This window comes from Siphateles boraxobius, unplaced genomic scaffold (assembly GCF_051911475.1).
Source record: "Siphateles boraxobius isolate OS27281-9 unplaced genomic scaffold, OSU_SipBor_1 51, whole genome shotgun sequence".
In the NCBI taxonomy this organism is placed as follows: domain Eukaryota; kingdom Metazoa; phylum Chordata; class Actinopteri; order Cypriniformes; family Leuciscidae; genus Siphateles; species Siphateles boraxobius.
In genome coordinates this window covers 564,078-577,899 of record NW_027509153.1, presented here as the reverse complement: position 1 = coordinate 577,899, position 13,822 = coordinate 564,078, and the positions used below count along the sequence as shown (strand labels likewise).

General features: G+C 37.7%; 1 protein-coding gene across 1 annotated transcript in view; it reads right to left on the bottom strand.

Moving 5' to 3' along the window:
* Positions 1-2,249: 2,249 nt before the first annotated feature.
* LOC143712784 (FGGY carbohydrate kinase domain-containing protein-like) overlaps positions 2,250-13,822 on the bottom strand; it is a 328,185-nt gene continuing 316,612 nt past the window's right edge. Inside the window, exons 9-14 of the mRNA XM_077204793.1 lie at positions 7,721-7,782; positions 7,503-7,653; positions 6,853-6,927; positions 6,603-6,723; positions 2,534-2,595; positions 2,250-2,407 (exon numbers count right to left, since the gene is read on the bottom strand). Coding sequence (XP_077060908.1) covers positions 2,366-2,407; positions 2,534-2,595; positions 6,603-6,723; positions 6,853-6,927; positions 7,503-7,653; positions 7,721-7,782 — 513 coding nt within the window. The 3' untranslated portion in view covers positions 2,250-2,365. The remainder of the gene's footprint in view (positions 2,408-2,533; positions 2,596-6,602; positions 6,724-6,852; positions 6,928-7,502; positions 7,654-7,720; positions 7,783-13,822) is intronic.

Sequence of the window (13,822 nt, the reverse complement as noted above, 5' to 3'; positions counted from 1 at the left end):
CGGGATGGGAGGACATAGCTTGGATCAAGCTTGTTCACAAAGGCCCTGAAACCCTCATCCTCCACGATGGTGAAGGGCTGCAGATCCTTCACCACCATGTTCAGAAGAGCCTCATCCAATTCCCTCTGTCTGCCTTTTAAAAGAGAAGATAAAACATACTTTCAGACAAATATATTGGAAAAATAGTAGCCTACCGTGAAAGTAGTCTACTGGTTCATTTGGAAACCTTCCTAAACAAAGTTATGTTATGAATATTAATGCTCAGTGTGCAGAGAAAGATAAAGTGCATTATAGAAATACAACAATTACAAAAAAACAAAATGATGTCTTGGCTGTAGATTGGGTAATCATATGTAGACATATAAAATGTTTATTCACAAAGTATAATATTATATTGACAACATTTGTTTTTAAAGTGATTGGCAGTTGTGATTGGGATGTTAGGCATGTCTTAGTCCATGGCCTTTCTAAACAATGGCCCAACACTTAGTTATTATATTTCACTTATAATTAGCCTATATTTCAAACAATGCATACCTTGCTTAGATGGCCCAGCAGTGTCAGTAGCAGGCCAAAAGTGTTCTATACTGAGAAAAATCTTTATCTTCCTACTTACGGTCTGAGTCTAGAAATATGCAGCATCGCTGGTGAAGAAAGCTTTTAAGTCACTGTTTCACTACTGTGCACTGCTGAAAGTATCTTATACTGAGAAGAATCCTTACCTTCCTACTTACTGTCTGAGTCTAGAAGTATGCAGCATGGCTGATGAAGTAAGCTTTTAAACCACCGTCTCCCACTACTGTGCACTGACGAAAGTTTCTTGTACTGAGAAGAATTCTTACCTTCCTACTTACCGTCTGAGTCTAGAAGTATGCAGCATTGCTGGTGAAGTAAGCTTTTAAATCACTGCACTTGCGTGCGCCGAGGACTGAAGCACCTTTTAGACAGGACGCGGAACGCTGCGCTGCGTTTTGAAACCTATTAATTTCAAGGACTTCCAAAGATACATAACAGCTACAAATATATGCACTATGCAAGCACTATATACATGATTCACCCTATTATACTTTATCGACACAAATTGATAAGTCAAACAGCAAACTGCCATCCCCAAATAGTCTATAGCTACATAGTCTGTCTTTGACTTGAACAAGGGTTAAATTACTCGTCAGGCTACAGAATACCATAATTCCTCCGTTCTATTTGGCCTAAGAAATCGAGAGTCACGCAGACCTATAACAACCCAGCCACAACATAATTGGGAATAACATGCCTTACCTTAACAAGAAATGGATTTCAAGGGCTTCGCGCGCAGATCAATGGCCTCCACAGTTTATATTTTTTAACATGAGTTAACATGTAGCCTACTAACCATGATTGGAATTTGCACCGCAGCGCCACCACACCTTGATGCTCATGAATAGCATGTACAGTTATCTTTATTGAAGTGAATTAGGTTTGAATCGCCATCATACATGCATGAATGAATGATATTTTGCTATTTTAGACATAATTCTCCACGATGATCACATTACACAAAACTGAAATTGCACGTAAAAATGAAACATTGTCAATATTTTTTGAGACCCCCCCAAAATTTCATGAATCACGTTTTCAGGGGAGCCCATGTCTTATTAAGGGGAGCCGAGCTCCCCCTAGCTCCCCCGTAGTTCGCACCCTGGTCGAAACATTAGTCATTCTATACTAATAAAAATATTAAAACGTTCTGTGCTCCGGTCCTGCTCCTTGGTCCTAGCTAGACCTTGGGTCCTTTTCCTCAGATTTTTGTGTCCTTTTCTGTGAGCACTAACTAGGCTGAAGCGCAAGTGACTCCTTTCTACTAGAGCAGGGCTGTTCAATCGTTTAGATGCCTCAGATCCCCATATATGATCATTCTCCTGCGAGGAACCCTATCCTAAAGTTAAAAAGACAACACACAACCCCTCTCACACACACACACACACACACACACACACACACACACACACACACACACACACACACACACACACACACACACACACACACACACACACACACACACACACACACACACAAACACACACACACAAAAGAATAAATATTGCAAAAGTATATATTTTTTAAAAGCCTTTTATTGCTCTGAAATGCATATTACAACACTGATTCTAGTTATGGTCGAACACTTGTTTATAAAGTGGTTTCATCTGGTGATATTTTCCTCACTCCTGCTCATTTGTGTAAAAGGCTGAACACTTATAATGTTAAGATGAATACAAATCTAGTGTTTTTGGTCATTTGAAGCAGACTCTTCTAGTGTTTAATCTGGCCGTCTGTGTGTCAAACTCCATCATCCTCCATCAGCGCCACACACTCCTTCTGATGATCATAAAGACGTAGAAACACAGCGTACTTCCTTCTGTAAAAGCTTTACACACAGAGACCAATAATCATTCATTACTCATGCAGGAGACATGAATCCTGATCTATGACTGTATTAAATCTCTGCTATGTGGATTAATGCTTTATTACGAGAAACATCATTGGATGGCACCTTTCTAGAGCAGGGTTTGGTCTGACGACATGCCCGATTCTGCTCATCTTCATCATTGCTTCCTGAGAAGAGAGACAAGAAGTTTGGTGCATGAATTTACACGGAGAATACACTGTATACAAATAAATGCAAATTAATTAATGTAATGCGGAACTACTGTTACATACGCGGGTTCTTTAGGGACACATAATCTGTAGCCCCGCGCCTTAGGCAGTTTTTTGTCAGGTCGACGACTGTCCAGTGAGTGAGTCACAGACAGCAGCACTAAGGACGAGTATGGCGAGTGGTGGCGACCCACAAGAGTTAGGCCTGTTTTATGCTTCTACGTCAAATCGGCGGCGTACCCCCGCAGACCCCTCTGCGTTGCCACGAACCCCTCTCCGACCCCTCCGCTCTGATTGGTCAGATGCACCACGATGCAACGCAACCTGACGCAGAACCATAAAACGGCCATGACGCCGTAGGAGTGAGGGCGTAGTTACGCCGTGGAGTTGACGCAGAAGCATAATGAGGCCTTTAGAGGACCCGCCGGCCTCTTTAAAGGGGGGGTGAAACACTCAGTTTCAGTCAATCTCATGTTAATCTTGAGTCCCTATAGAGTAGTATTGCATCCTTCATATCTCCAAAAAGTCTTTAGTTTTATTATATTTATAAAAGAAAGATAGGCTGTACCGAGTCTTTCCGGAAAAAACTGAGCGGGTGTGGGCGGAGCTAAATAATCACGAGCGCGCAAAGCATTTGTGTTGAGAGCGTCTGGAAGCTGTGACATCCCAAAACAAACCATGGCTAACAATCAGATTCAGCCATACATTTTTGATCCCGAATCAGATCCCGTGAGATGGGCAGTGAAATGGGGGAAAAACGCAAGGTCTCGAGAGTTTTTTAAAAGTAGAAATTATTTGAACTTGGTGTTTTTAGAACACCGTGTCATGCGCGAGTTTTACAACATTTGTGTGTGTTTACTCGTGGTTTATGAGGACATGATTTGGTTTTACAATAAACAACAAGACACCTACAGTGGCCAGCTAAACAAATGTATTTAAACACACACACACACACACACACACACACACACACACACACACACACACACCATACATCGCATGCTCCATAGATACATTAACTATACGTGATCATGTTGTTTACTTGCTGCGCTTACACACCGATAGTTAACAACACATGACATTTGAAGCAGTTTTACTCACCGCCTGCGGTTCCAACGCACGACCGTGAACCTTTATCAAGACTGCTCCATCCTTAAGCATTAGACGATCTGCAAAAGCCGAGCACAGCGCTTTGATGGGCATACTGCCTTCACTCTCTCGCTCTAGGCTACAGGTGCGCGCGCGCCCTTCCGGGAGAAGTGCCTTTAGGACCCGTATAAGGAAATTCCGGCGCATCTGACGTCACACACGCCCATACTCGAAAAAAACTTTCTTAAACTTAAGAGTATTTGTGGCACAGAAATACTCCATCAAACCTACAACTTAATTTTTGAAACTTTGTCCATGTTTGGCATGGGAATCCAACTCTTTAACAGTGTAAAAAACTCACTATGCATGAAAAAGCATTTAACCCCCCTTTAAGATCGCAAGTTTAGGAAAATTACGGTTTCCCAGTCAGTTACAATTAATTAAACCAACAAGCTTCAATATTAGGTTACTCAATTACTCACTATTAGGTCTCTCTCTCTCTCTCTCTCTCTCTGGCTCTCTCTCACTTTCTCCGGTTAATTCATAAAAACATTATTACAGCGCTACTTTATTTCACTTTAGAATTCTAGATATGAGCTGTAGATAAACGGGAGGGGGAAAATCAGAACTATATATCTTTTCCGTTTTGACCAGCAAATCATTCATGACTCATGACAGCTGTTATCTTATCTATTTATCCAACCCATTTAAAAACAATCTGTCAGTGCCATCTTTCGGACATTCATCATATTGCATTGGTTTTCATTTCTTGTCCTCAGAGCACTAATCTGTTTAGTTTTTAGTTACACATTCTACATTGATTAAAAAAGAAAATCAAATGTTTTATTAATGATAGTATTATTTTATACAGAAATATTTTTTTTTATATAATTCAGATGAGAATAAAGTTAGTGTTAATAAAATTAAGGAAAACAAATATATTGAACTGAAATATCAAATTAATTTTAAATTAATTCAGGTACAATTACCATCAATGTCAATGTTATCAATGTCTTTTTTTTCTTTTTATTAATTTAATTAATAAACGAATTATATATAAATATTGTCAATGCACTACTCATAAACTGGTTATATGCCTTTACTTTCACACAGAGAAAGAGAGAAATGTAGTAATACACTAGGTGGTACAGCCTGAGACATGCACAATTAAAAAAAAATTGCCTTCTGCATTTTTGTTTTGCTTTTCGCTCCATTGTACCAAACTTGTATCGAACCGTGACTTCTGTGTACCGTTCCACCCATAGTGTGTGTGTGTGTGTGTGTTGAACCTGTATGGAGTCACAGTCAGATGAAGGACAGGCTCCGATCACAGCGGCTGAGTGTGTGTGTGTGTGTGTGTGTGTGTGTGTGTGTGTGTGTGTGTGTGTGTGTGTGTGTGTGTGTGTGTGTGTGTGTGTGTGTGTGTGTGTGTGTGTGTGTGTGTGTGTTTTTTACCTGTATTGAGCCACAGTCAGATGAAGCACAGGCTCCGATCACAGCGGCTGTGTGTGTGTGTGTGTGTGTGTGTGTGTGTGTGTGTTGAACCTGTATGGAGCCACAGTCAGATGAAGCACAGGCTCCGATCACAGCGGCTGAGTGTGTGTGTGTGTGTGTGTTTTGTACCTGTATGGAGCCACAGTCAGATGAAGCACAGGCTCCGATCACAGCGGCTGAGTGTGTGTGTGTGTGTGTGTGTGTGAGTGTAGAGACCTGCACTTCTGCGAGACTACCCCGGGACCCAGCGCAACCGAGTGCGGCGCGGGACAATATTTGATGGGTGAATGCGGGTGCGGGCGGCAAGATATTATTGTGTGCGGGTTGCGGGAAAATACATTTTTTTGTGGGAAATATAGAACAAAATAAAATAACTAGAAACACATAAACCGTTATTTATCTAATGCACAAGCAACAAGGATAACTAAAATAAAAACGATTTACAGGCACATGGTCGGAAGCTAACTCTCGCGTGGTTCATAGGCGCAGAACAGCCAAGCCTACCACACAGAGGCAAAATGTCTGCACCGAATGACACACGCCATGTACTTTGCATTCCAGCTTCCAGCGCACCATCGGAGAGGGCTTTCAGTATTTGCGGTCGCATACTGGAGCAGAGACGGATTAATCTGAACTCCTCATCAGTGAACGACATGCTATTCCTGCATGGGCACATTAAGTAGTCATACAGTTTTTTTTAAATTGTTTTAGTTAATTCAGTTTTTTTTTTATTTAGCTAAATATTTAAAATTGGTATATTTTGTTATAGAGGAATAAGGATAGTTTTTGTTTAATGTTTGAAGGAATTGCTAAAAGCAAAGGCGGCATTCTTAAGCAGTATTAGGCCCTATATATAGGCTACTTTTGAACATGAAAGAAATCCAGGTGTATTATTATAATATAATTTATTAGGCTATACTATAATCATTATTGTATATTTTTATTTATGTACATTTCTTACTTTTTTTACTGTATTTATTTGTTCTAAGTTCCTTGTTCAAGTTCATCCATTGAATTAAACGCAAATAAAACAAAACATTTGTTTATTTTCCGTTTCTTTTTTTTTCTTTTTTATATTCAACAGGGGAGCAAGTGAAAAAAATCACAGAGTAGCAGGCAGAATATGCAATGTATTTAAAAAAAAAAAGTACTTATACGTTTACCCGCAGGATTTTGCGGGCGGGAGCGGGACGAAACTTGATTGTTGCGGGCGGCAGCGGGAGAAAACAACATATATTTCTGCAGGAACGGGATAAAATCCGTCCCGCGCAGGTCTCTACCATGTCAGATAAATGAGTGAGTGTGTGTGTGAGTGAGCATTGACCCGTGGTGTTGGTCATGTCATGTCAGATATATGAGCGTGTGTGTGAGTGAGCACTGACCCGTGGTGTTGGCGTGTGTCTGTACGAACAGCGCGTTCTTGCTCAGCCCCCCGCACAGGAAGAGGGTTGTGATGTCATATCCTGCCTCTTTCATGGCATCTAGGATGTGTCTGGTGCCAAGCTTCATACAACAGAGACACACAATCACATTAACACTGTAATACTGAACACTTAGTTAGTGTGTGAGTGAGAGTGTGTTTGTGTGTGTGTATGTGAGAGAGAGAGTGTGTGTGTGTGGTGTGTGTCTTACAGCGATGGCCTGAATAGTTGCTAGATACAGCAGAGCTAAATCATCCAGTGTCTGTGATAAAGTGAGTCCCACAACCTGCACACACCAGCAGTGACATCATCAATCAACTCTCCACCACTGCAAACATTAGTTATAAAAGCTAAAACTATCTGATGTGTCTTTTTTCTTAATGGTTAAAAATAAGAAATTATATTAAACGTAAAGAAAATCTTTCTTTCTAGAACGTAAAGAAAAAAGTACTTTCTAGGGCTATTAACATTATTTTCATGACATTAAGCAAATGTCCCTGTTAAATCCACATTTCTGTCCTCTGAAATAAAGGAAAAAAGCCCAAAAATATAATTAAAAAAAAAGATTGTCATGACTATAAATGTTAATTTGGAGTTCATTCTCAATATTCTCATTCTAGCAGCAACATAGCACCTGCCTACCAACTACACTAACAACCCTAGCAACCACCCACAACATCCGAACAACTGCCTGGTGCCAAATTTTGCCGCAGTAAGCACCACTCACATATTCTGCAGAAAATATACGTCCAGTTATCAGTTTTATTAATAAATAATAAAAAATTAAATTAAATTAAAGGCAGTACAATGAAAACTATTATATTTTTTCATCAGCACTGTAACAAGCACAGCGTTCCTCACCGATCCCCGTGATGTCTGGTCGGCCAGAGGAGAGCGGTTGCCGTGGAAATCAGGCCAGATGTGCAGGCCGGCCGTCAGCTGCTCCAGCTGTGCTGCGTCTCCAGACATGTGCTCCAGATGGAGGTTCAGGCAGGAGTAAACGTGTTTCCCACTGCAGAGAAAAGCTCAGCGATCAGACTGAGTGAGAACAGAAACGCATCAGAGCGACTGATGCTCACCTCTTCTCCGCCTGCTCTTTCAGCTGCCTGGAAGCGGCGTGTCCGTTCACCACATGGTCCACCTGAAAGGACATGACATCGCTCTAATTAAGATATTCATATATTTTCATGTAAACCATCTGTATATATAGCGTATTATGTGTTTATTGTAACGTTTGTCACAATGTCCTGTAGTACAGTGATGACTGTCTGGAACCAAGCAGCCAAACTACCAACCAACCAATAAACTAAAAAAACAACAGCCAACCAATCAACTACACCAATCAATCAGACCAAACAACCAATTTAAAATATCAACCAAACAACCAACCTAACGACCAACAAAACCAACCAATCAATCAAACTACCAAGGAAACAACCAACCAAAAACCAAGAAAATAACCAAACAAACAACCAAACAACCAAGAAACCAACTAATAAACCAAACAACCAAGAAAACCACCAACCAAGTAAAAAAACGACCAATCAACCAACAAACCAATAAAGACAACAACCAATCAACCAACCACCCACCAACCAAGAAAACAACCAACCAACTAATAAACCAAACCAAGAAAATAACCACCCAACTAATCAACCAATCAACTAAACCAACCAATAAAAACAATCCATCAATCAACCAAACCAAGTAGAAAACTAACCAATCATCCAAGAACAATACAACCAATCAACCAAAAAACCAATCGAATCAATCAACCGATCAATAAACCGAGAAAAAAAACAACCAACCAAATCAACCAACCAACCAACCCAAGAAAAACAACAAAAACCAAACAACCACTCCTTTCAAGAACAAAACAACCAATCAATCAACCAATAAACCAAGAAAAAAACCCAACCAACCAATCAAATTAATCAACCAACCCAAGAAAAAACCAACAACCAATCGAATCAATAAACCAAGAAAAAACAACAACCAACCAATCAAATCAATCAACCAACCAACAAACCCAAGAAAAAAACTAACGAATCAATCAACCAAACAAACAATCAACCAAGAAAAAAACCCAACCAACTAATCAAAATCTACCAACCAACCAATAAACCAAGAAAATAACAAAACAACCAACCAATCGAATCAATTAACCAACCAATAAAAAAACAACCAACTACCCAACCAATCAAATCAATTAACTAATCAACCCAAGAAAAAAACAACCAACCAAGTAGAAAAAACAAACAAACCACCAATCATCCAAGAAAAATCAACCAATAAAACAAACAACCAACCAATCAAATCAATCATAAATCAATCAAGAAAAAAACCCAACCAAGTTACCAATCAAATCGATCAACCAACCAACCAATCAATCAATTAATCAACCAAGACATCATGGCTCTGTTTCAAACCCAAATAAACTGTCTTTCTGTCAACATTCTCAAGCAGCGTCTTTTACTAAACGGTGCCTGAACCGATACTTTAAAAAAAGAACCTCAAAACGATGGTGAATGACATTAAAGAACGGCTTTTTTATTGAAAAATAAATAAATAAAATAATCTTAAAAATTAACAATATATAGATTTTTTAAAGTATACTGCTAGACTCACTGCAGAATGTTGATTGGTTGACAGAGAATAGTCACTTGCACGTGCTAGAAGGGGAATGACAACATAAGAAGCACCATTTTTTAATATACAGTTTTAATATATTACTGTCATTGTGTCTCAAAATGTCGTTTTAAGAGTTTTTCAGGTGAGAATGTAGTTGTTTAAAGCTCAAATCTGTGGTTTATTTATAAAGATTTATGAAAATTTGATCTAGGTTGTGAGATCCATTCCAGGCGATCACAGGGCGTTCGGCGCTCATGTACCCCGCCTGGAACAGCCTTTCCTCGGCTAGTCGTTCTGACGTTTGCCGCTGACGTCTCTGTAGTGGTTAAATATGAGATATAATTCGTCTTGTGTAGACCTAACGGGCGATCTTTGGTCTCGTGAATCTATCATTTGTTCCCTGGCCAATGGTTGAGGGCTAAGTGAAGTTTCAAAACTTTATATATTTAGGCTATTTAACTGTACTGTTGTAACATTAGACTAGAGCGCTGACTTTTGACTGAATTGTTTGCTTTATTTCTTATTGTATAGCTTCTTGTACCTTTTACTTATACTTTTATAATGGCTATTATTGATAAAACTGAAGTTTAACAAAAAGAGACAGAGTTGAGTTTTGTCATTTTTAATTTTATTACAGTGAAGATGAGCACTGTAATGTTGATTACTGCAACATTTGTTGTTTAGTACAAATGCACATATTGCCTGGACCATATTAATAATTGTAATATTTTTAGAATTTAAATGAAAAGAGGCAGGGTTCTTTTATATTTCGTTTTGTTATGAATAGGCTAACGTTATGCATGCAGTGAATATAACCAATACGCATTGCCTGAACCCCATTTGTGTGGCTATGATGTTTAAGATTTCTTTAACCCTCTGGGGTCGACAAACGCGCCGGCACGTTTTGCTCGATTTTTTTCACATACAGTAGCAGGAAAATAGACTTAAAATACTCTGTCATTTTTGGTCATACACACTTAAGAAATATAAAAAAATAAACTGTTGAATGTCTATTTTTTTATGTGTCCACTTACAATCGAAATAAAACATTGTGCTTTTGTAAAATAAAGAAAATAAACAGGGTGTGCTTTCTGTCTCTCCATCTCGGTTAACCTTTTTTCTGGAGCACGTCTCTAAACTTAAACAAAACTCAGCGAATACTATTCACCCAAGCATGAGCAATATATCTTTATAATCATTTAAGTTTGTACTTTTAAAATATCTAATTCAAAACTAAAATAAATATTCTCTGTTTATGTAATCTATAAAAAAGAGAGGGGTGTCAGCCGATCTCATTATCGTTCTCTCAGCTCATTATTCTGCTAATGTGACACGCCCACGGAGAGCGCACGGTATTCAAACGCAAATGATCTGAAGCGACACATGCAAACGTGTCAACGTCCCTCATAAACGCGATAACACAACAAATTTAATCATCAGATTAATGTACCTTTTCGGCTTGTGAGGCTGTGACTGTGAGGAGTAATCCTGGGACATTTACCTCAGAACATGTACTGGTTTATTTTCATTTTGAGGAGCGACCGATCTAGCCGAGAATTGTGAGTAGCTACCCTAAGTTTTTTATTCTTGTGCTTTGTTCTAATGTCTGTAAATGCAAAAAGACTTTAAATTTGAATCAGGTTTCTGTGTGTGAATGAATTAACGGCACAGATGGGCGCTGTTGTTTATGTTTAGCCTACTATGTTACAGATGAAATATGAAAGATAACTATGGGATCAAATTCCCGCCAAATATATTGCGGCCACGGATCAAAATATAATAAGCGTGAATCAAAAATGGGATCAAATTCCCGCCAAATGTATTGCGGCCACGGATCAAAATATAATAAGCGTGATTCAAAAAATAACAAGCATGAATAAAAACTTTAAACACATTAAAAAATATTTTTCACAAAAAGTTTATTTTAAACTTTACAAGGACTTTTAAGCAGTAAAGCTATCTGAACTCTGGACATATACAAATAATTAAATTCCTCCTTTTTTGAGGTAGCCTACATTTTAATGCGCACACTGGTAATTGGTGTTAGACAATGGCTCATGATTATCCTAAAGCAGCTCTAAAACATCATGCAGTTTTGAAACACTACATTTCTTTGCTAAAATTAAGTTAAAAACGACCATTTTACCCGTCTGAAGAATTTAGGACTTTGACCTTTCAATGCTACACACAGCCTTTATATTATTTAGTTCCATTACAGACAAGGCATACAGTGCAAAAAGTACAAGACGAATACAAAGGCATTTGTGGTACAGTTCAGAGTATGTAAAACAAAGAACAACAACTAAAATTTAAAATAAACCTGTAGCCTTTGTAAAAGGAAAAAAGATGCACAGCGTACCTGGTGATCCGTTACAGTTAAATACGCCATCCTGAAATATTTTCTTAATTGTTGTTGTTAAGCGATCATATAGCCTAGGTAGCATGGTAAATTAATTCTAGACTAGATAGATGTACCATTTGACTAAAGATTAATGAAAATGATAGTGTACAGAGGAGATTACAGAAACCAGGTGGATTTGATATGCAGTGATTTATTATAATTATTGTGTTCATTTGCATTGAATATTTTTAGTTACAATTTTTAATGTAAATTACTTTTAATTGTCATAAACAACATGTTATCAACGTTGATTTTTTTCAGTTCAGTTCATCTTTAAAGGTTAATATGATGGATCGTCAGACAGGCACAACTGTCAACTAACGACACAACAGGTCGTCGTCGTTAAAGTGACGAATTTAACGATAACGGATCGCCAGGTAGACGTAACAGGTCGAGTTCCAGGCACACATACAGTTTAACGGTGTCCTGCCACGGAAAGATTTTTACATGAACATGAATTTACATGAATTTACATGAAACTCGAACTGCAACATTTGGAAGAGCAAGCCCAGAACATGGAAAGATGAGCGAAGAGGAAAACAGCACAAGCGTACCAAAAAATAATCATTTTAAAGAAAGCATGAAAAATATTTTTTAATGTGTTTAAATTTTTTTTTTCCATGCTTGTTATTTTTTGATTCACGCTTAATATATTTTGATCCGTGGCCGCAATACATTTGGCGGTAATTTGATCCCATAGATAACATTTCGTAGTTTTGGATAGATTATAAAGATTTTATTCTAAAATATCAAATAAGCTTTTGTCATCCAGTTTCTGCTCATATTTTAAATATATAATAGGCTATGTTCTGTCAAAAATAAACTCATCAACTAAGTTGTTATTATAGTGTTTGTTCCAATGTAAGCTATATAAAAACTAATGAATCCTTAACTTTAAAATATGTATGATAATACTGTAGGATAATACTGAGGAATACTGTAGTAAGTTTTTTTCATTCTCAAGTGAATCGCGTTTCTGTGTGTGAATGAATGAACGGCAGAGATGCGCTGTTTACCACAACTCGCAAAAAGACAGTTTAAATTTGAATCGCGTTTCTGTGTGTGAATGAATGATCCGCTTTTAGCAAACTATATTGCTATACTGCGATGAGTAAAAATCGACTGAAATATGTTGAAATAAAATGTATTTGTATAAGCAACGTATTAAACTGCAAATTAACATTTATATTTCTAATATAAACGAAAGACCTATGTTACAGACATATGAAAGACAACATTTCGTTGACTAGTTTTGGATAGATTATACATTTTTACTGTAAAATCTTTGCCATCTCAAATAAGCTTTTGTTTGCCAATTTTGCTCATATGTTAAATAGCCTATAGCAGGGGTTCTTAACCTTTTTGATGTCGGGGCCCAAATTTTACAGTACAAAGTGGCCCAGGGCCCATTCAAATATTAGCACTGTATTGGTTTATTGATCTCACCATTGGTTTGATTTGTATTCAATAACTAAATGAAATCCACTTGCAGTTTAACAGGTTATTGTGTATGTAAACATGCACATAGGCTACAACAAGATGCAAAACACACAACAATTCATGGAACAAATCAATCTGCATCAAGAACAAATTTAAAGGCTCAAGTCAGGCATATTAGCCTAACTAGTGCTGCACGATTAATCGTATCGCAATCGCGATGTCAAGCCAATGCGATTATATGAAGCAAAATGCTGCGATTTTATATGAAATAAACAAATAGGGCTATTAACGCAATTAACGCAGCATCTGTTATTTTTGTCATCCTTTGGCTAGTGTTACATGATCCCGCTCTTATTCGTGCGAATGCTTTTGAACCATTCATGCGCGACAAGACAAAAGAGAATTTGCTGTATCACTTGAATCACTGCCTGTGAATGTCACTGCCTGTGAAAATGTATATAAATAAAAATAAAAACAATAAAATGTGTTGCTTAAATAAATAAATGCATAATAATATTTTTCAAAATAAATAAGTTGTAAATTAAAATTTAAATAAAGTGCAAATTAAAAAGTATAGCTTTATAATCTGCAAAATAATTTGATAATTGTTTCAGCAGTCTACATTTTTGCATGGTAGAACCTGAAGTTGCTCTTCATATCTGTTATAAATGAACAATAACAACAGTCCAATTTGAACAAGCTACAACTC